This window comes from Ursus arctos, unplaced genomic scaffold (assembly GCF_023065955.2).
Source record: "Ursus arctos isolate Adak ecotype North America unplaced genomic scaffold, UrsArc2.0 scaffold_17, whole genome shotgun sequence".
Taxonomy (NCBI): domain Eukaryota; kingdom Metazoa; phylum Chordata; class Mammalia; order Carnivora; family Ursidae; genus Ursus; species Ursus arctos.
Window position 1 is genome coordinate 36,853,174 of NW_026622841.1, and position 22,634 is coordinate 36,875,807.

At 36.6% G+C, this 22,634-nt stretch overlaps 1 protein-coding gene across 2 annotated transcripts in view; it reads left to right on the forward strand.

The window, feature by feature from the left end:
* The window catches only part of NOL4 (nucleolar protein 4), a 387,118-nt gene that overhangs the window by 80,825 nt on the left and 283,659 nt on the right, over window positions 1-22,634 (forward strand). Inside the window, exons 2-3 of one of the 2 annotated variants that reach the window (XM_044382912.2) lie at window positions 3,904-4,053; window positions 5,029-5,091. In XM_044382912.2, the coding sequence (XP_044238847.1) occupies window positions 3,904-4,053; window positions 5,029-5,091 (213 nt within the window). The remainder of the gene's footprint in view (window positions 1-3,903; window positions 4,054-5,028; window positions 5,092-22,634) is intronic. The other variant, XM_044382911.2, reaches the window with a different exon arrangement.

A 22,634-nucleotide genomic window follows, 5' to 3' on the forward strand; every position in this document is an offset into this window, starting at 1 on the left:
TGTTACATATTCATTTTCTGTCCTCATGGTATGGCCCACCTCTTGCAACACATTGTCTACTATTTTTTGTAACCGAGGAAGGATTATAGATTCATAAAGAAAACAATAAATAAAAATGACTCAATTATTATCTTTTAGAAAAGAATAAATAAGTACTTCTATTGTATTTGGTTTGCTTTTCTTTATTTTTAAAATTAATTATTTATTTATCTTTACCTACCTTTACCGAAGCTCTCAGTATTTACATTTGGATTTGGATTACTGCTTGATGTCATTTACTGCTTCTTTTTATCCTGGAAAACTTCCTTTTGCTATTTATTATAAAGCATGTCTATAAGCATGGAATTGTTATTGGGGTTTCCTCAAAGGTTGATGAGTTATTAATCTCTTGTTCTTTTTGAGATATTGTCTTTGGCATTCAACATTTCCACTGTAACGCGTCTGTTTGTGAATGTCTTTCTTTTTATGGTACTTGAAGTATGTTTTAAAAAAAAAATTTTTTTTTTTTTTTTTGAGAGAGAGGCACGAGCAGGGGGAGGAGCAGAGGGAGAGGGAGAAGCAGACTTCCCACTAAGCAGGTAGCCCAGTGTGGGGCCCCATCCCAGGACCCTGAGATCATGACCTGAGCCAAAGGCAGAGGCTTAACCCACTGAGCCACCCAGGTGTTCCATGGTATTTGAAGTATGTTAGGTTCCAAGCTCATTGAATATATTTATCCCACTTTCAGAAAGGGCTTCATTACTCTTCATTTTCTTACCACAAATACTTGGCTCACTTACACTGTAGGCCCAACCCCTGAGGGCATTTTGGAGTTTTAATAAGAGCGTGGATCTGAATTGAGCTTAATTACAATTGCAAGTAAGCAGGTCTACATGAAAGAAGGATACTAGATGATTTCCCTTCCCCAATGTATGTGATTTCAATATTATCTTGATTAACACTGAACTTACGATTTCTTGAAAGAATGTTCACTGTTAACCACTGATAGGGAAGCATTTCTAATATATGTTCCCATAGCACAATTTGTACCTTCTGTTCTCTAATTCATAGCTACATGTAGTTAAATTATGGCCATCTAATGATTTCAAGTTCTGGGGCACCCGGGTGGCTCAGTTGGTTGAGTCTGACTCTTGATTTCAGCTCAGGTCATGATCTCAGGGTTGTGAGACGGAGCGCTGGATGGGGTTCCACACTGGATGATGAGCCTGCTTGAGATTCTCTTTCTACCTCTTCCCCTCACCTCCTCCTCCCTACCCCCCACACCCCTCCCTGCTTGTGTGTACCTCTCTCTCTTTCCAAAAAAAAAAAAAAAAAAAATTTCAAGCCCTAATCCCTGGAATTTGTAAATGTTACCTTGTTTAGAAAGAGTCTTTGTAGATATAATTAAGTTAAGGATATTGAGTGAAGAGATTAGCTTGGATTATCTCATTGGGCTTTAAACGCTTTCAGATGAGATGAGTCATTAGATAGAGAGAGACAGAGGAGAGATACACGAAAGATGAGAAGGCAGTGTGATATGGCCTCAAGCTATGGAATGCTAGCAACCACAGAAACTGCCCCTAGAGCTTCCAGAGGGAGTGCAACTCGACCAACATCTTTGAATTTTGACTTCTGGCTTCCAGGAGAGAATAAATTTCTCTCGTCTACAATCATTGAATTCTCTGTTTTGTTTATCTGAGAACGTCTTTACCTCACCTTAATTTTGGAAAAGTAGTTTTTCTGGATATAAAATTCTTATTTAGCAGTTTTTGTTTTAATGTTCAGCACTTTGAATGTATTGTACTATTGCCTTCTGACCACCATTTTTTCTTTTGAGAAGTCAGCTGACCTTGGTAACTTCAGCACCTTGTAGAGGGCATGGTGGTATTTCTTCTTTCTGGGATATTTGTTGAAGGAACGAATAAATAGGCTGTGATTCTACATCACTCATAGTTTATTAACTGTACAACATTACTAGATTTCTGGCTACCTAGCAAAGGAACCGAGAGGAAACTGTACAAATTTTATGAGTGGGAGAAAAGAAGACAAAATTTTGTGGGTGTTTTTGCTTGTGGGTAGAGTTAGAATTTGGATATCTAGCCTAGGAACAGTGGATGCTCTCAGAAGAGTGGGGGGTAGGCCAGGGTGGTTGAGGGGTAGGCGTCTGAAATGGTGCTTCCCAGGCATTGTACACAAAGCTACAACAGTTTTTTGGTCTAGTCATAGCCGTGCTTCTTGCAGCTTCTTTGAACTTTTGCTACATATTGGTCTTGAATCACAAGGCAATAAGGGATTATCCATGGGGCTCAGTATAGAAGAGATACCTTAAAATGTTAAAGGAGAGAAGTGAGAAAGGTCTAAAACCTAATGACAAATCATGTGCATCAAGGTAATTGTGAAGAAGTGCTTCAAATCTAACAGAGATGAGATACCGTGCAGTTCGACCTTACATACAATTCACAAATATTTGAATATATGTATATTTCTTTGAATATATATGTAGTTATTTAAATATATATGTAGTTATTTAAATATATGTGTGTGTCTATATTTGAATATAGAGCCTCAGACACTGCTACTTCTGAGACCTATTATAAATCAGGAAAAAAACAAAGCCCAAACTAAGAAAAAGCACCATGTGATTTGTTTCAAGTTTTGCGGTGAGCTCAGTCTGCTGGGACTACTGTTCAAAGAGGCTTTCGCCATTTGACTCATTGACTGCATAATGATTTTGCTCAGATTAATCACCCTCTTATGCTGTCTACCAACATTAATGGCTATGTCATGTTACTTCAGGTTATGCCTCAGGGTCCAAATAAGAACATTGTGTGTGTATGGACATGCGCACATGTCTGTGTTTGCAAACAGGAAACCCGTTCATGTAAGATTACATTTCTTTTTTGTCTAATTTCCAACTTCTTATTCTTTTCTTACACATTTCTTATTTTCTGTCATCTATGGGAGCGTTTGGCTCTTCGCTACACTTCCTACAGCCACCACCATGGCTTAGACCCTGTGTGTATTCCTACCCACGTCTAATTCTATTTCCTCCAAGAAGCTACTTCATCCAGAGGTGGTGTCTTTATTCTTTGAACTCCTATAGTATGTTGCTTATATTTTTATCATGATCGCCAAAATGACAAGACTCACCATTGGCTGAGTGTTCACTATGTGCCAACCATTGGTCATACCTTTACCTATGTTACCGCATTTAATTCTTACAATTCTATGAAGTGGGCTCTATTATCTCTGTTTTCCAATTGAGAAAACTGAAATTTGAGAAGACTGAAATTTAGGGAAGTTTAAATGATTTGCACAAGACCCACAACTTCTGAATGGAAAATCCAAAGTTCTTACCTAGATAATTTCTATAACTCACATTTTTAACCTCGAACAATTATTGTCCCTTAGTCCAATCTGATAGCATAGTAGATGTGTTTTCTTTCCTAGATTATATGATATTTAAGGATAGAGATCCCATATTATTTCTTTTCTTTCTCTAATAACAGCTTCCAGTAGCCAGAAACTCAATAAATATTGATTGGATGAATGAATCAATATCTAGAATGAAATTATTGTAATAAATGTTACTAAACCTTAAAATATATTTTGGAATAATTTAAGAAAGTTATGATGATGGCTACAAATAAGTCATTATAAAAATCAAAAGATGTTATTTATGGGTAAGCATGATCACTATGCCAGATATCTTTTTTCATGTTTCTTAAAGTTCTATATGTAAACAATTTATTAAATGATCCAATAGCCACTCACAACTTTTTGAAGTTTCCTATCTGGATGATTTGGTTCATCTTATCAAAATGTTTTTGTTTAATTCACTCTATGTGTTAACTTTATGTATTAAATACACATTTCTTTATTAATTTTGTGTCCTTTTTTTTGTTTTGTTTTGTTTTTCTCCAGGATGGTGTGGGGGTAGATGAGAAGCTGTCTTTGCGGCGGGTAGCTGTGGTTGAAGATTTCTTTGACATTATCTATTCAATGCATGTGGAAACAGGGCCAAATGGAGAACAAATTCGGAAACATGCTGGACAAAAGAGAACTTATAAAGCAGTAAGTTAAAAAACAAAAAACCAAAAAGAGAAAGCCATGCATTATGAAATTTGATATTATGTATGTTTGTTGAAATTGGGTTAAATATTTATAAATATTCTATCTCCAATATAAATTAGAGCATATCATGGTTACACCCAACATTTAAACTATTATTATTACTGATTCCGTTTTGGTCATATATTCACTAAGTCTATTGCATATAATTTAAATCTCTCTCTGGCACTCTCATTTTGTTTTCTTTAAATATACATAAAATGTGGTAGTCCCAGTCAAATGCCCACAAATGGGAAAATGTATTTGTGTCATATATTCAATGTATATTTGAATCATAATGTACAAATTATGGACTGGGACATATGAACTTTTGTTCTACCACTATAACCTTAACATTCCTTCCCCTTCAAATCATATTAATATGTTCAGGTATTTCCTATTTAATCTTATGTTCCATGGGTAAGGAAATTTGATGTACTTTTCTTGTGTCACCTTATATTAAATACATTTGTCCTGAAGAGTATGCATTTCTTAATTTTCCAGGATAGAGAATTAAAATATATGTGTTGTTTTCATAGATCCAATGCCCTTGAACATTTTAAAATGAAAATATACAATGCTTTTATCGTAAATTATGTGGGAAACAGATTTAATTAACTGTTGGATATTGAAATATATATATTCTCAAAATGGAGTTATATATTATTTCTAAAGTTTCTAATTATATTTACAGTTTGACCTAGACACTTTAATTTAGCTTTTATTTAATCAAACATTTCTATGAAATCATCTTACAGATATTTCATCCTTTCTAGGAAAATTGAACAGTAAATTATTCTTTTCCAATATGAGCAAAGTATACATCAGAAGTGTTTTATCAGCAACCAGAATAATATCCTCTTTTAGAATTCTTATTGAACTTTGCTTTTGGCTACCATTTTATTGACTGTTTTCAGCTCTATTGATACACAATATCAGTTTGGATCCATTTTTTTTTCAGATACAGAAAAATGTGTGAAATGCTCAAAGTTTCAAATACAGGTACATATGTTTGAAAATTAGCTACTGAGCATAAGAAATAGCTTCTTTTCCATAACTATTTTTTGCTATATTTCCAGGGTCATATTGAACCTTTGTAGTTGCATAATAACCCCTAATACATGTTGTATTTATCTCTCCTTCTCTATGGTTTTGTTTCTTGGCTGTTTCCAAACTGCATGGTTTGTGGGCAGGCACTATTGTAAGTTTCCTTACATAATTCTGCCACATAAACTTTCTTTTGACTTACATATCCTAGGAGACATTTTTATCATGACTAATGACAATGGCCTAGCCTCTTAAGATACTTTTATGCAGACTAATATTACTGAACATACTCATTTTGCTTGTCTCCTAAGCTAGGGTTGTATCTTTGGATATTAACAGGAAAAAAATATACATTGATCTACTAATATCACTAACTGTGTACTCTTATGATAATGCATTTTCATGAAATAGCTGCCTGAACTTGGTAGAACTTTGTAAGGTAGGAATGCAGAAGTTCAGCTGTGAAATGAAAGCAAACAAACAAAAAAAGCGGCTTCATTGTCAGTGGTAGTGTGGGAGCCAAATCTGTTTAGGTGCCAAAAGCAATTAAAAACGATTTAGTCTTTGGAGTGCATTTATTAGAGACCTTGAATTCAAATGGAAGCATGACACAGACCCAACTCTGTCACCCCGTTTTCTAGGTGAAATATAGAGAATGTGATCCATTGCCAATATGCATGCTAGACACTTCCAATAAATTGGTAAACATGTTTCTGACATATATCATTTTGCATTAACATTATGAAGACATTTTCTGCATTTTGGGGTGGAAATACCAACAGGGGACATATAAGCAGCACTGACACATCCTCCATTCCCTCTTGAGAACATCCTATTGAAGAATCCTTTCCCCAGTTTATTTTTAATTTCCACACTAAAGTACTTTCACCTTTTTCTAATATCACGAACGGTCTTTTTTGGCATGATCTTTTGCCTTCTGGTATCTCTTAATTGAGTCCTAATTAGGAAAGATTTCCATTTTATAGAGTAATAATACATCATAGAAAGAAACAAGAACTGCTGCTGTGCCAGCGAAATTGTGCATATCACTCTACCATAGATTAGGTCTAATGTTAACATTTCATATGAATGTTCAATGCAGTGGGGCACAAGACGAAACCCAATTTGAAATGGAATGGGTTAGTAGTATCAGGGCCCTAAACTGTTGGGTCAGTGTTGAGTTCTCAATACTAACACTAGAATTGGCTAGTTCTTGGTAGAATTAGCTCGATACCTATTGCAATTATAATGGTTCCCACGAAGTTCAAGATTTTTTTTCTACTTCTAACACATTAGTCATAGCGCATGCATGATTATGTTTATTGACCCTTTTCTCCTTTTCCTACATGGCCAAGAAACCATACTTATACAACTAATCATTAAGGCGTTTCATATTGTTTTAATAATATTACCAATAGATTTAGTGGTCATTTTGTTTACTTTGCCTTTTTTTGCAAATCTTTCTATGTTTTCACTCTGCAGGAAATGGTGGTCCTTTAATATTGGATTAACTTTTGAATGCTATTTGTTTTTACCTATCTGCAGTATGTCATTCCTTGAAATATCTAGGCATTATACAACTTAACTATTATTGCAATCTGATCTGACTATAGATAAAATTGGAGGGTATGTATTCTACTGATGAGCTCTTTTTAAAAATCCACATAAAATGACACATTTTAGGAATATGTAAAGGCTATCATAACTGTTTTGTTCAGTCATTGGGGAATTCTAGGGTCTTTTAGGTCTTTTCTTTTTTTTTTCCCTGCATTTGTCCTTGTGTATATACGAACTATTATTGCAGCACTGAGTGTTTCCTCCCATATATTTGACTATAGTCAGCTTTTATCTACATTAACAGAGCAGAGAGGAGGTATGGCCCATTAAATATCACTTATATTTGCAATTTAAAATATATCTTTGTACTGAAAATTGAATGCAAGCAGGCTTAGCGATTTGGAAGGTTACTCCAAAATTCATGATGTAATATTGTAAGAAATTATTGCGGGATGTTGTCTTCTGGTACTTAATTCTCAACTTCTGCCTGAACTCCACCTTTGGGAATATATCACTCTTCTCCAGTCATCTCTTAGCACATGCATTTTATTCCAGGCTAAGCACCTTCCAGTAACATAAGTTAGGGTCCGATTAGAGGATTATGTTTCAAAGCTTTTTCTTCTACATGTAAAATAAGAGTGGTGGAAATCCAGGAGCTAAGGGGAAAAGTCAGTGTTTTCAATAGAGAGAACAGTCTGCATGTAAATGTGTGTATGTACACACACACACACACACACAACTTGTAGTGTGATACAGTAAACCTACATGTATTATTCACATACATCGCTGCCAGTAATTACATTCATTTAATTCAGAGTGGAGAACATATGCTAGAGCTAAAAGAAAATAGGCCAGAAGCCAGACAAACTCAGTTTCAGATTTCAAATCTAGCACTTCCTATCTGTGTCAGTTTTGGCAAATTATTTACTTTTTTCCTCCTCCTGTTTAGAGGGAGATAATGATATGCACGGTGTGGTGAAATAAATGAGTTCATATACGTAAAGTGCTTGGCATGTGGTAAACTTTGGAATAGTCTTATTTCACCTTTATGCAGTCACTACTCATGTTCCAAGTAGAAGGACAAGCAGAACAATTAACAGAGCTCTGCCATTGCCCTAGTTACAATTATGGCTATAATTTCTTCTGCCCGTCCTGATACCTCTGCGTTGGGAGATAGGAATAATAATAACTTCTTATGCATTCTTTTACCACAAACTCTGGACATCACCATTCCTTGGACGTTCACAGTGTAAGTTTTATCTGAGGTTTCGCTGGGCACTTTCTTGCTTTTTCCAAAGTTTAAGTCTATTAAATAAATTTCAATTGAACTTTTTGAAAAATTTTAAAACTGGCTCTCTTTAAAGAATGTGTTTTCAATATGAACTGAACATCCCTTTCTAGGGATGTACTATAGAAAAACAATATATCATGTAGAATGTCCACATTCGTACCCTGAAAATTTAAAAAGCTACATCTTTATCCTATCAGATCTAGAACACTTAACCTTAAGACTTTAGTTAGCATAATTTTTTTTTTTTTAAAGATTTTATTTATTTATTTGACACAGAGACAGCCAGTGAGAGAGGGAACACAAGCAGGGGGAGTGGGAGAGGAAGAAGCAGGCTCCCAGCGGAGGAGCCCGATGTGGGACTCGATCCCGGAACGCCGGGATCACGCCCTGAGCTGAAGGCAGACGCTTAACGACTGCGCTACCCAGGCGCCCCAGTTAGCATAATTTTTGTTCTCTTATTTTTATAAATACTTTATTGGCTTAGTGTTTCCCCAGCTAAATAGGATATTTTAACTTGCACTGGTTTCTGCCGATTAGTTATGTAAAATTTTCTAGACTCCTTGTCAACTTATAATGAGACTAATGTGCAAAATTTGTAGCCATTGTGGTATGAAAAAATAACACTGCACTAAAATTCCAGAGTTCCAAACAATTAGTTTAACTTCTGTTTGGCTTAGGCTACCTTTCAGTTTTCTTTAAACTCTGAAGGAACAACACCAAAATAGATAGATAGATAGATAGAGAGATAGATAGAGAGAGAGAGAGAGAGAGAGAGAGAGAGAGATAGAAAGAAAGAAAGAAAGAAAGAAAAAAAGAAAGAAAGAAAGAAAATACCTGGAGGCTCAGTTGGTTGAGTGTCTGACTCTTGATTTCAGCTCAGGTCATGATCTCAGTGTTGTAAGATCAAGACTCACATTGGGCTTCATGCTTGTTGGGGAGTCTGCTTGCAATTCTCTCTCTTTTGCTCCCTCTGCCCTTTTCCTCACTCACTCTTTCTCTCTAAAATAAATAAATCTTAAAAAAATAAAAAAAGAACAACAAAAAAACGAACTCTGAAGGAATACCACCAACAGTAATGGTGCGTATGGAGCCATTACTGTGCTGGCGACACAATGGTGATGGTAACCAAAGCGAGTAAATTAGTTGGCACCAGAAATGTGCAAACATAGGGGATGTATCCTGCTGTTAGAAAGGCAGATTGGCTGAGAAGCACAGCATAGGGATAGAACATTTCGGCTCCACTATTATCTAGAGAATTCTTCTGTTAATAATTATAATGATGATGGTAAGAACAATAATGAAAAGGATCTGTAGTCATTGGACTTCATATTTCCAGGAATTTAAAAGAGCAATCAAGAGAGAAAGCCCACATAATACCACCAAGTGTCAGCAGATCTTCACTGCTCTCCTTTCTCGTTAAAAAATTTGCAGTCATCTGAATCATGTTATGAACAGGCAGCTTCTTAGTTATAATATGATTTTAAGCTGCAGCACAACACAGTGGCTGTTCCTTGGTTGCATTTATTCTTGTCTGGAGCCTGATGGCTTTGCTATATCTCACATGCTTATTTATGGTTTTTCTTCTGCATCTGGGTTGTAAACATAAATGATCATGTGACCATCAGCATTTCCTGTCTTATGGTCCTATAGTCTGCAACAGCGTTTAATAGGATTTGCTAGGTCTCACTGTTGAAATGTATCTATCTATCTAGCTCTGCAATTAGTGCCAGGGAGGCTTTGCTCTCCCAATGTATTTCCCTTCCCTATCACAGTGCCTCAAGTTTTACAGTTAGGATTTAATTTATTTGTGTTAAACCATTGACCCCTGTATCTTTATATGGACTTCAAATATCCTTGGGCAAGAAAAGTTGGAGAATAAATTAGGCTGCTAGCAGTCATGGGCATTTTGCATGATCAGTTCATAAACCTGCTTCTGTCTCCTGTATCTAGCTGGGTTTAACTCAACCATAGAGAAGTCTACAGAATGGGAATGAGGGATGCCCTAAGTCAACATTCCTACATCTGACAGCCCAGGTAGCACAGGATCTGCCTGATTTTTGTGTGACTCCCAGTGCGGCATTACATAGTACAGCTTTTGAAACATGTATGATATTTAGAAGTTGAGAACTCATGTCATCAAGACAAGGATAAAAAGCCTTTACAAATCTCATTTGAAAATATTTTCCAAAAAAGAGGGTACCATTTCTCTTAATAAAATATTTTTAAAAGATGAGAGTACTGTTTAAAAATGGACAGGAGGGCCCTTGTTGCATGAGCACTGGGTGTTGTATGTAAGTGATGAATTTCAGAGGGGAGAGGGTGGGGGGGATGGGTTAGCCCAGTGATGGGTGTTAAGGAGGGCACATATTGCAATGAGCACTGGGTGTTATACGCAAACAATGAATCATGGAACACGACATAAAAAAAAAAAAATCTCTAAATTCTACACCTACAATATTATACTGTATGTTAACTAACGGGAATTTAAATAAAAATTGGGAGAAAGAAATAATAAAAATAGATAGAAGTATTAGATTTAAAACTATGAAATTTAAATAAGATTTCTTAGTAAAAGTACTCTTCAGTCATGATTTACTAATAGAGTATAACAATGTGTGCTTCTGCCCCTCCTTACTTTCTTTTGCCGTTTTGAATTCTTCCCTGCCACAGATCCAAGTGTGTGGGTAAGGTGTTACTGAAGATAAGTGTTGAGGAAAATATTCTGTGGGACTTAGAAATTAATTTTATGTCTATAAGCCATCTTCTTTGACTTAATGTGCAGAAATATCAAAGCAAATCAATACAGCAAATAAATATAGGTTCCTGTCTTTTTTTATGTAGATGACATTTTTATTTCACTATTATAAACTACAGTGTCTTTTTTTTTTTTTTTTTAGATTTTATTTATTTATTTGACAGTGGGAGAGACAACCAGCTAGAGAGGGAACACAGGCAGGGGCAGTGGGAGAGGAAGAAGCAGGCTCCCAGGAGAGCAGGGAGCCCGATTCGGGGCTCGATCCCAGGACACTGGGATCACGTCCTGAGCTGAAGGCAGACGCTTAACAACTGAACCACCCAGGCGCCCCTAAACTACAGTGTCTTAAATAAACAACAGTTCTGGATATTCAAATAGAGATAAAAAAAAACCTAAAAATTATTCCAAATTCAAATATTTTTGTAGACACTCTTTAATATTGAATTCAGTGATAATGTTATACAGTAATTCAGTGATTTAGAAGTGTGTTTTACAATTAGTTTATCTTTGAGAGTTTATGAGTACAAAATATTACTTAATTATAGATATTTTATGCTACTTTTGTGAGGTTCCTTTCATTCGTTTTTGTATTTTATGATTAGAGTAGATGTTAAAAAAAAAATCACACAGTTCCTGCTGATGGGGGGACCATGCCTCTGCTGTACAGGCACATTTAGCAGAAGGCTTGTCTCATAGGAGGTACTCAGTAAGTACTTGTTGAAGGAATAAGTTCTCCTTGTCTTTGTGAAATCCTTGCCTTTTTAATACCAACTAAATTGTATAGGGATGTTACTGTAAATAGAAATAATGAAATAAGGTTAGTAAGGTATCTCATGGCTGTGAAGAGTGTGCACTGCACATTCCGTGTTTGCACTCAACACAGCCCCAGATTTATGCAGTTTGGGGCGTTCTCAGTAAGGTTGAAAATTATTTAACGCAAGGGTTTCTCATTTGCTTTTCAGGGAAAACTTTGATGTTCCATTTAATAGTGCTACCTTCTTTGAGGCAGGATGCAAACACTTTACTTACTTTTCCAGAGATTGGCTTATTTTTTATCAGATACACCCTGATACCTACATATGCTACCCATACACACATACATAGGTTTTACAGAAGTGATTTCTAAATATTGAAAGCAGCCATTAAATTAAACATGGCACATATCATATTAGATCCACTTTTATGTTAGAACAGTCCTATTGTTTTTGATAACTAAAAATAATATTCAGCCTCATAAGTCAGATGTGTAAAACATCTCAGAAGGAAAAAAAATCAATGGCATGGCAATTAGAGTTATTAAACAACCATTCTGAAACAGAAGGCTAGGGTACCGCCATTCATCAAAATTGATTTATTTCTCATATAGGTGTAGTTAGAATTATCACAGGTGGGCAGATTAAGAGTGCAAATCCATTATACTGAGACGCTGTCTTTTTGGTAGTGGAGATCATCAAATGACCTAAGAGCTCACTGAAACCGGTTAATCATCAACTAATGTCACAAACCCTGTCATTAATAATTTTTGTATTAAACGATAATGTCCCGGTGAAGAGATATATTCCTTGAAAGGGAATTAACCTTTTGAAGAAACCATTAACTCTTTACAGCCAGCCTGGTAAATTGCTACTTCAGTGCACCCTTGTGGTGAAAGTGAGCCAGTGCAGCTTTCCGACTACTCGGGATGATTTCATGCCGCCTAGCGGGGGATTCTCACTCAGATCCAGAGGTTTCGGTATTCCTGGGTATGGTCATCGTATAATAAATAAAATCTCCTGAATTTCTTCAAGCATATGCATGTGTGTACCTGTATAAGTACCTATATAGGTATTTAATTAAGATAAAATATAACAAGAAGAAGGTATAGGATGTGAATTACTAGTAATGAGGTAGTAGAGAGAAAATGCTGCCAGTTTTGATGTCAGCCAGACTTGGTTGAAATCCCAGATTAGGTGACTTCTATATGTATGAGTTGGGTGTGTATTGTTTGAAGGATTTTTTTGAGGCTCAGAAATAACATATGTCATGATTTTAACATAATAATTGCTTCAAACATGATTGAAGTGAATGGAAACTTGTTTTTTTTTTTTTTTTTTAAATGTGGAGTTATGTGTGGGGTGACAGATGCTATAAATAGCTTCCTAGTAACTAGATTTTGAAAGATCTATTTCTTTCTTCGTATCATCTGTGCTCCTCATTGGCCTAGGGATAACACCCACCCAGGTCTTCATTCTTGACTTCCCCAGAATTGAGATTATTATTCACTAGCTTTATCAGCAGCAGTTTTCATTTCATGATAGGTAAAAAGAAACCAGCCTTTACCTATTTCTTATCTGTTTATCTGTTCTTCTTCTCCCCCTCATCTTTCTGGGAATGTCCTCTCCCGGGCAGCACACTGCACAGCCATGTTTGAGCATGGCTGTGCTCCTTGGCCATAATAATGGGAAAGGAGGTGAATCCCAAAAGAAACTGACCTAGCTGCTACTTCTGAGAACTTGGAATTTCCACCGAGAAATTTCTATCTTGGTATGCTCTTTCTCTTTAGTAAAGAACACGTAAACATGGTATCTTTTGTCCTATGTATCCATTAGTTGTATAATTATTTGTGTAACCTAAGGCGATATTTCTTAGTTGGGCACTATAGGCTTTGGGGCCAGCAGTTGGCTTTGTTCAAATACTCCATGCCATTTAGCATCCTTTATGCCTCCACGTGAAGTTCCAGCAACACCGGCCCCGCTTCCTGTAGTCAGAATGCAACCCCGTTCTGTTTCAGGTCACCTCTACAGCACAGTAAACACCCCAAGTCAGGAGACATTTTCTAAAGGAAACTATGCAGCCAGTTTTCTACTTAGTATCTCAGAAAATTATTTTCCTTATTTGTCAGCTGTTGAGCAATTCAAGAATTCAGACCATGATTTCTGCGTCTGTGGCACATGGTTAGTATCTCCTGACGTCGCGCTTTGCCTGCGCAAAACTCTGAGGGTTCTGTAACTTCCCGGGCTCCTTGGGAGTGAAGTCTAACCTTCTCCAATTTCTTCTATTTCCCCTAAGATGCCTGGTTATTGCCTGCTTTGAGTAACTGCGGCGACGGTATTCCTAGGACCTGTTTCAAAAGAAGCACTGTGTCCCCCTGACTAGCAGCAAGTAGTCAAGGTCACCTTGAACAGAGCGGGTCACAGTCGGAGCCAAGGAGAGCTTGAATGTGCGGGTGAATTCTAGACCGGGAAGGCTGAATTCTAACTGGTCTTCCCTCAGCCCTAAGAAAAACACTAATATATCATATTATACACACTCTTCAGAAGACATCAAGAAAGGAAGTAAATTCCCCACACTTCCCATGTGTGTAATTGTGTATTTTAATGTAGCTTGACCTGCTACAAGTAATTGTATAAGCATTTGCTTTGCTGAGTCATTTTATTTACATGCAATATTTAGGGATTCTCTTTATTTTACTATTAGGAAACATGCATGAAGTAAAACTTTTCACTGCCCATCTGCTCATTTTTTTTTCATCTAATATAAGAATTCTCTGTGATGACAATCTGTTCCTTAACAGGCAAATATTCTAACATAAGAAGCAACAAAAATAGCATCCACAACTTTGGAGATCTAATGCCAGCTGATTTGATTATCTCTTTTGATGTCTCAATTTGCTCAATTGATGACTTTTTTAATTATTCTAAAATACAGCTCCAAATTAAAGATGTGCATCATTATAAAAGAGATAAAACAAGAGAATAAAGTTCTTTTTTGTGCAAAGCAATACAGCTAAGTTTGAACCGTAATCAGTGAAGCAAAAACTGTTTCCAGGAAGTTAATTAATTATAATTAAATTAACTCACATGCTCTTTCTTGTTTGCCTATGCCTTGATCTACTAACGTGTAATGGTATAGGGCCCCATTCATCTGCTTTGCCCTGGAATTCTGTTACCCCTCTGCTTGCCTCCTCAAATTTCATCACGTGGTGGATTTCCATGCTTCTGACTGTCTCTGCCTTTCGCCCCCCACTCTAGCACTTCCCTGTCCCTGGAGGCCACCGACTTATGCCACCATGCTGCTTCCTCATTTTTGCTGCATTTGCTTCACGTTTTCAGATTGCTTTGAGCTAGCTACAATTTGACCTGAACTGTCTAAAAATATCCCTGCCTGCTTTAGACCTTTGGATTTGCCAGCCTTCATTTTAACTTTGACTACATACCCAGTATCTTCTCTCAACACCACAACAAAGATCTTTGGATTGACAGACTGCACTCTTCTACTTTAGAACAATGTTTTTTGTATTACATATCACAGCCCATTAGTGAGTTATCAAGTCAATTTACTGCGTTGTGAACACTTGTAAAAAAATGAAATAGAGGGGTGCCTGGGTGGCTCAGCCAGTTAAGCATCTGTCTTCTGCTCAGATCATGATCCCAGTGTCCTGGGATCGAGTTCTGCATCGGGCTCCTTGCTCAGCGGGGAGCCTGTCGCTCCCCCTGCTTGTGCTCTCTCCCTCTGACAAATAAATAAATAAAAATCTTTGAAAAAAATAGAAGGCAATAGAAATGATCGATTTTATTATATAAATGGGTATATGTGCTAGCTTATGGGAAATATATTTACACTTGTACTGTTGGTCTAAAAAGCTGGAAGACACTGCTTTAAATGGGGACTGTGATTTCAGATTGCCTGCATACTTTCCAATGATCACTTCCACGAGCTCTACTTCTCACTTCAGTACTTGGTACATTCTTAGATTTTCCTGGCAAGCAGTTTGTTTCAAGTTTAAAATTATGGGGCTCCTGGGTGGCGCAATTGGTTAAGCATCCCACTCCTGGTTTTGGCTCAGGTCATGATTTGGGGGCTTGATCTCAAGCCCTGCACGGACCCCTGCTTCAGGCTCCATGCTCAGTGTGGAGTCTGCTAAAGTTTCTCTCTCCTTCTCCTCCTCCCACCCCCCTGCCTCCTCTCTCTCTCTCTCTCTCTCATAAATAAATAAATCTTTAAAAAAATAAAATTATTTTCAGGCTCTAACTCATATTTTCATTCATCTTAGATTAATGTATCCTGTAAGATTGCCAGATTTAATGAACTAGACACAGGATACCCAGTTATATTTGAATTTCAGATAAACAATAATTTTTAATATAAATTTGTCCCAATATTGCATGTTTATCTGGAATTCATATTTAATTGGCCATGCTTTGTTTTATCTACTAACATTAATCCTATTTACAAATCAGCACCAGACCCTAAGGGTAGAAAAAATTGCGGTGCCTCCCCTCATCTGTTCTGCAAAATAAAAACTAGAATAAGTCCCAAATAAGTGTAAGGATGATCTGAATGTGCCGTGTTATGCTCAGTTGCTTTTTTAAAAATTAAATTCCTCCAGTTGTGACAAATAATTAAACGCAGCACTGGCTATTCCTGACTGGGGCAGACCATCCCCTTAACTAAGTGAAAAAAGCAAGGGGAGCCGATAAATGACCCAAGAGGAAGGAAAATGATCAGAAAACAAAGGAGGACAAGGAAAAGTGGGCAGTGCTAGGAACTGAAAATAGCAAACGAGAATAGTACCAGAATCCTAGCAGATCAAGCAGTAGTGCAGGATCCTTAGGAACTCACACAAAACCTGAGAATCCCGTCAGGGAGCAGTGGTGACTTTGGGGGGGTGAGGTGCAAATGCAGCAGCATCCTGGGTTTGGTATTGGTGACATTATTAAGGTGCAGGAATTCAGTTGGTCATTTCACAGATGTTTAGAGGTCAGATGGATACAACAGAGCGCCAGATCTTTCTGAAACAGTAATTAGGGTTTTGAAGCAAAAATTGTTGGGGTCCAGAGTGAATGCAGACTTTGTATAGGCAGGCCAAATGTCTGGCTTTTTGTCTAATTGATTATTACTATGCATGTACTTTTCACCGAAGAGTATTTATGTTGAGTCCTGATGAAGGCATTTTTCAGAATCACTTTGGAATTAATCAAACGCTTACCAATAGGTGATTCCAAGAATTTTATGTATGTAGGCACACTAGTGGTGTAGAACCATTTCTAGCTGTATTCAGGGGTAATTATACCATCTGTGCATTCAGTAGGTATTTGTTGAAGAAGTAAATGTTTAGGTGAAAAATGTCTTCATCTTTGAAAGACAGTTTCCATATGCACCCTTTGCAAGTTAATAATTTCCTTTGTAGAAGTACAACGATGCTTACTGCTTATCTTTTCTCATGCATGAAACGCGTAAAAGAGAACCCATGTAAATATAAGGGCAAACCATTGGCTAGATATCTCAGTTTTGTAATACACCTAGAAAAATGTCTGAGGGAGGTGTATAACATTTGCAAACTTTTTTTTTAATAGTCCGAATTTCCTCCTTTCAAATGAATTCAAAGATATACAATGGCTAAAGTAGATAAAGACAGAGTAGCCCTTGTTGAATAAGAGATGTTAGGCTGAACGAAGACTTCCATCCCCCAGACAGAGGGTTCTCTGGACTATGGTGTGCTCTCTCTTTATGAATCTATGGCGTTTAGATTTATAGGCTTTATTCAATGATAGTTAAATTTTATCAGTTTTTAAAAATACACTTTCTATAGTCATATTATCCAGTTATGTACATTGCAGGTGGTTTGTGATAAATAGCACAATATTAAATATCACAATATTAATATAACAAGATAAACAAATTTCACTAGGAGATTATTTCTAATTTATTTTTTGTTCAGAATCTCAACAGCATACATAAGACAACATATCAAATTTTGGCCCCAAGGGCAAATTCTTCCATAAGTGCACTGCATGGTATTCAGCAGCAAACATGTCTTTAATGTTATTATTCCAGTAAAATAAAAGTATTAATGCTATTCTATAAATTCATTTTATAAAGCAAAAGCAATGGTAATTTTAAAAATAGTGTGATTAGACCAGTTTTATTTGCTCTGAGGCTCTGTCTCTGATATGGAGCACACTATACCAAGGCAGCAAGCTGAGGAGTAATGTAATTTATAATGAAATTCAGCACTGCCTCCTACTTTTCCAAATTACTGATATTTAGTAACATTAATTTTGTTTCTGTTTGTTTGCTTTTGTTTTGTTTTTGCTAAAAGCTTAGTGAACGTAGGACAAAATGGCATGATTTTGGTGGATAAATCTTTTGGCTTTAGCCATTTTGTTTTGCTTTAAAAAGTGATGGCTAATGCTTACGATTCACCCGTGTCATGGAATATCTCTGTTTCAGTTCACCCGTTGGGCTTGCATCTTAAGCCAAGAATGACTTCTCAACTGGTGAATTCCCTTCAATAATTGGAGTTCTTTTTCCTTTGGAAATTGACTACTCATACCCCTCTTGCACTTTCTATTAAAAGCGAAGTCCTATGCGTTTAATTCCTGGCTTTTAAATATTACAACATTGTTGCAAAGCCCATCACTTTAGCGATCAGTTCTGCCCAACAGCCTGTTGTAAATTTCCTCCAGGTGGCGCTCTCCATTGTTAGTGTGCAGTCATGTGTTTCTTGGGGAACTTTGTAACCCAAGTCAAGATACAGAGAGTTTGACTGCCCCTTGTTTTCAGAATGGCCGCCTCAAACCTGTTAGAGCATCTTAAACTTACAAAGACTCTCACACCAGGAAACATAAACATTTCAGGATATTAGCCTATGCTGTGAGGTTAATATTCCAACTCTTTATGGATAAGACAGTTTCTCTCTCTCTCTCTTTAATGCTGATAAGCTGGAGAGACTATAAAATATAGTGATTAAGGGGATAGTCTCTGAAACCAGATTATAACCTGAGTCCTTTCTCTTTACTCGTTTGACAAGTTACACAACCTCTCTGAAACTTAGTTTCCTCATCTTTTAAACAGAGGTGGCAATGGTGATGATAGTAATCTATTCCTGGCATTGTTGGGAGGATCAAAGGATAAAATCCATGTCAAATCCTTGCTTAGTATAATCCAGTTATTAAGGGCTCCATTCATGGAAAACTTAAACATTGAGGTATTATTTAGGAAGCATTTCTTTTTGTATAAAGCAGCAACAGTGAGTAATAGTTGTCATATATTGAAAGAGAATCTTAATTTTGAGAACTGTCCATGCTTTACCATATCAGGAACCAGAGTATTGCAGGTATATGTACCAGCTGAATACATTTAGGGTACATTTCTTCTGAAAATGTTCAGAAATTAAACAGTTAAACTTGGAGAAGAGGCTTGGGACTGAGGAAGAAAGACATAGGACAAATAGCCCTGTTTTAAAATTCTTCTCTCTTAGCCATGTTGCTATCAAAATTTTATGGCTGGGGTTAATGAGATACACTTGCGTCATAGAACTGTGAGACACACAGTCTGAGAAAATACAGCAAAGCAATGGTTTATTATTACATTGCTTTGATTAACTGACTAAGTTTTTCAGTTTTTCTAACTTGATGTTACTTCGTGTATTCAGATCCAGGTAGGAAAGATTTGCTTCTGAAGACAAAGCTCTGCGATTCAAAAATACATGTAAGAAAATTTTAGAAGTTCTTTATTATTGAATTTACAAGATAAGATTTGCATATCAATTTAACCGCACTTGCTCTTTTATTTCAGTTCTTTTGGGTCACTGACATTTTTACCCTAACTGAACTGTGTTGAGAGGAAGCCAGAATTTGGCTTTATAGTTGTAAGGTGTTTTTTTTTTTTTTTTAAATACTTTTTTATTATTTATTTATTTATTTTTATTATGTTATGTTAGTCCCCATACTATAGCTGTAAGGTTTTGAAAAAATACTGTTTCTTCTTTCTTCAGAGTGGCAGGGACATTGGCAAGGTGAAGTGCCCATCCTCTTTTCAATCATAGTATTTGCCAATAATCTTTTCAAAAATGTGTCCCCAATAGTTTGTTGTTGTTGTTTTAAGCCGCGAGTGGAAGATCACTAGCAGTGCCCCTTATGGGACTTGATCATCAGGGCTTCTTCGGGTGGATCTGTTTATCATTAGATTACTAAGGTCATACTGTCTTTGCTACTGAGGCCATTTTTATTGTTTAATCTATGAAAAGATGCTGCAATTCAGTTATTTTTTTTTAAAGATTTTATTTATTTATTTGACAGAGAGAGACAGCCAGCGAGAGAGGGAACACAAGCAGGGGGAGTGGGAGAGGAAGAAGCAGGCTCACAGCGGAGGAGCCTGATGTGGGGCTCAATCCCACAACGCCGGGATCACGCCCTGAGCCGAAGGCAGACGCTTAACCGCTGTGCCACCCAGGCGCCCCTGCAGTTCAGTTATTTTTATGTAGAAGTATTACCATGTTTTTTGGATGGGAGAAGTCATTTCTACTTCTAATTTATGATAATAATTTGATTCATGATATTCTGCACTATTGATGAACCCCAGTTTTAATGGACTTAGAAGGTAATATTTTCATTGTAAGAGTATTAATAATGTCCAAAACACAGAGGAATTAAGGTCTTTAGAAGTGGTGAGTAATGAAAAAATATGTTGTGCCACAGCATCCCCACCCCTCTCAACCACAGCTAATTCAAAGTTAAAAGCAACAACAACAGATCTTCAGCCATAACTCAAGGTTAAAGAAGTTTCACAAGTGCTGACTTTGTCCTGTGAGAATACTTTCATACTTCAGGTGTTTTTGAAATATACAATTTTTAAAGATCTATTTTGACGTTGCTGCTTTCCTTGGACCCTACAGATTTCTCCATCTTTTGGATAAGCCCACCATGGTCCATTCAATGTATAGAAATAGGCCAGGATTTGGGAGATCCAGGCTTGAGTTCCAGCTCTTTGCTTTGCCCTCTGTTGTGTAATAACGGCAGTTCATTTCGTCTCTTCATACCAGTCAATCCACTTATCAGAAAATTACTGTAAAATCTGTTTAGCTACTGTCTAAAATAATGAATGCAAAAAGTCAGTGAAAAATAGAAAGCATTGTAGCGCCTGGGTGGCTCAGTTGTTAAGCATCAGCCTTCGGCTCAGGGCATGATCCTGGCATTCTGGGATCGAGCCCCGCATCAGTCTGGTCCACTGGGATCCTGCTTCTTCCTCTCCCACACCCCCTGCTTGTGTTCCCTCTCTTTTTGGCTGTCTCTCTCTCTGTCAAATAAATAAATAAAATCTTAAAAAAAAAAAAAAGAAAGGAAAAATAGAAAGCATTATATAAATCTAAGAAAACAAGTCCTTATTCATAGAAAAAAAAAAGCATTTCTATGAAAGAGATGCCTCATAATTATTTACATGATAAATAGTGTTTGGTCATTAGTTTATAAATTTCAATATGGCGAGGTTCTCATCCTTCCTTTGGATGTTAAGTTCTACTATAAGCAATATACGTGGCTTGTCATAAGGTAGTTATCTTTTTAGTGTTTAGTTCAGAGAGAGCAAGACTAATATCCATTTGTGTTTTGTTTTGCTTCTTATTACTAACAAGATGCAGTGTTTCTGCATGGACAAATTCTAAGTAAATACTCTGTATCCTTCCAAAATATTAAGATATTTCAAGAATACATTTTCAAGTGAAGTATTAATCTCATCCGTGTTCTAGAAAATGTTCTGTACTCTATATTGAAAGCTCAGTTTCTATCCCAGAAACAAATAAGTGATTAGATTTGAAGAGTGGGTCAAGGAAATATACATTTATGAATGATTAGAGCATTTTATATAATTAATTATAGTATTAGTAGAATGGTATTTCAAATATCAGAGTCAAAATATTTTTCAATTTCCGTCCCTTCTAGGTTGTATTTGCAACTGCTATTAAATGTTGCATAAAGGATGTTAGGACTTTGATGAATGGACAGCCTAGAAGAACACATCCCTGAGTTTTATCACCATTTATGAAAATCTATTTAAAGTTGACTTAGCATTTCAAATGTTCACTCCCAGCTAATGGAAACCAGACCTTTCATTAGAGGAGGAACCATAAGGGCATTTAGCCCCTGCCTCAATTTCTAAGGAGGCTTCACGTGTGGGCTTTCAATGTTATCTCTAAACGGGGTTACTGGAGGATACCCATAGGATCAGAAGACAGGGCTTTAATTATGAAATGTATATATTCAAATGCACCATCATTTAAAAACTTTTTAAGAATATTTTTTCATTTTTAAAAATACTCTAAGAACTTCAGCAATGAAGGTTGCCTAGGATTCTTAATTTCAAAGACGCCTGGGAGGAAAAATTCTAGATAAGGAAAAAGAAATTATTTTCTGTCTTCACCTGCATGGCAAGAGAACTGTTATTTCCGAAATGAGTGTGAGATGTGAAGAGTCTGTTCTGGGGGTCTTTTGTCCTTGTGCTTAAGAAGACTCCATGGTTTGCGAGCCCCAGTGAGCGTGAGGTGGAGAAGAAAGGATTCGAGGACAGCGGGATGCCTTGGCCAGTCTCCCCATAAAATGGATTCTGAACACCAAGAAAAGTCCCCCTAAATAAGTGCTTTTACCACTTACATAACATGTCATGACATGCCAAGTGCGATGCCAGAATAACATTACAGAGAGTAATGTGATAAAATACTTGCTGAAATTTTTTTTCTAAGATACAAAGTGGGACTTTATATTTTTTCCATGTACATGTGAACACAAACATATTTGTGACCCTTACAGGTACTCTGTTTTTCAGAGTTAAACTATAAAGGAATTGTAATATGATTAATAATGATTATTTAAAAAATGGATTTGGAGTGACGTAGTGCTAGGACAAGGAATACAGTTGAGTCAGGTCAATGATAAATCTGCCTAGAAGGGATTCCTACTCAAGTGCCTTAGTAGCATGGGGAGAGGGGCAGATTGTGGAGAGCGTCAGGACCCTGGAAGCAGAAGCAGGGTGTCTTCAAGTCCACCATTTGCCCATCATTTTTTTCAATGGAAGATTTCTCTTTTATGTAAGTAGAGAACGATGTAATAGAAAACCTCTATGGAAATCAATAGGACATTC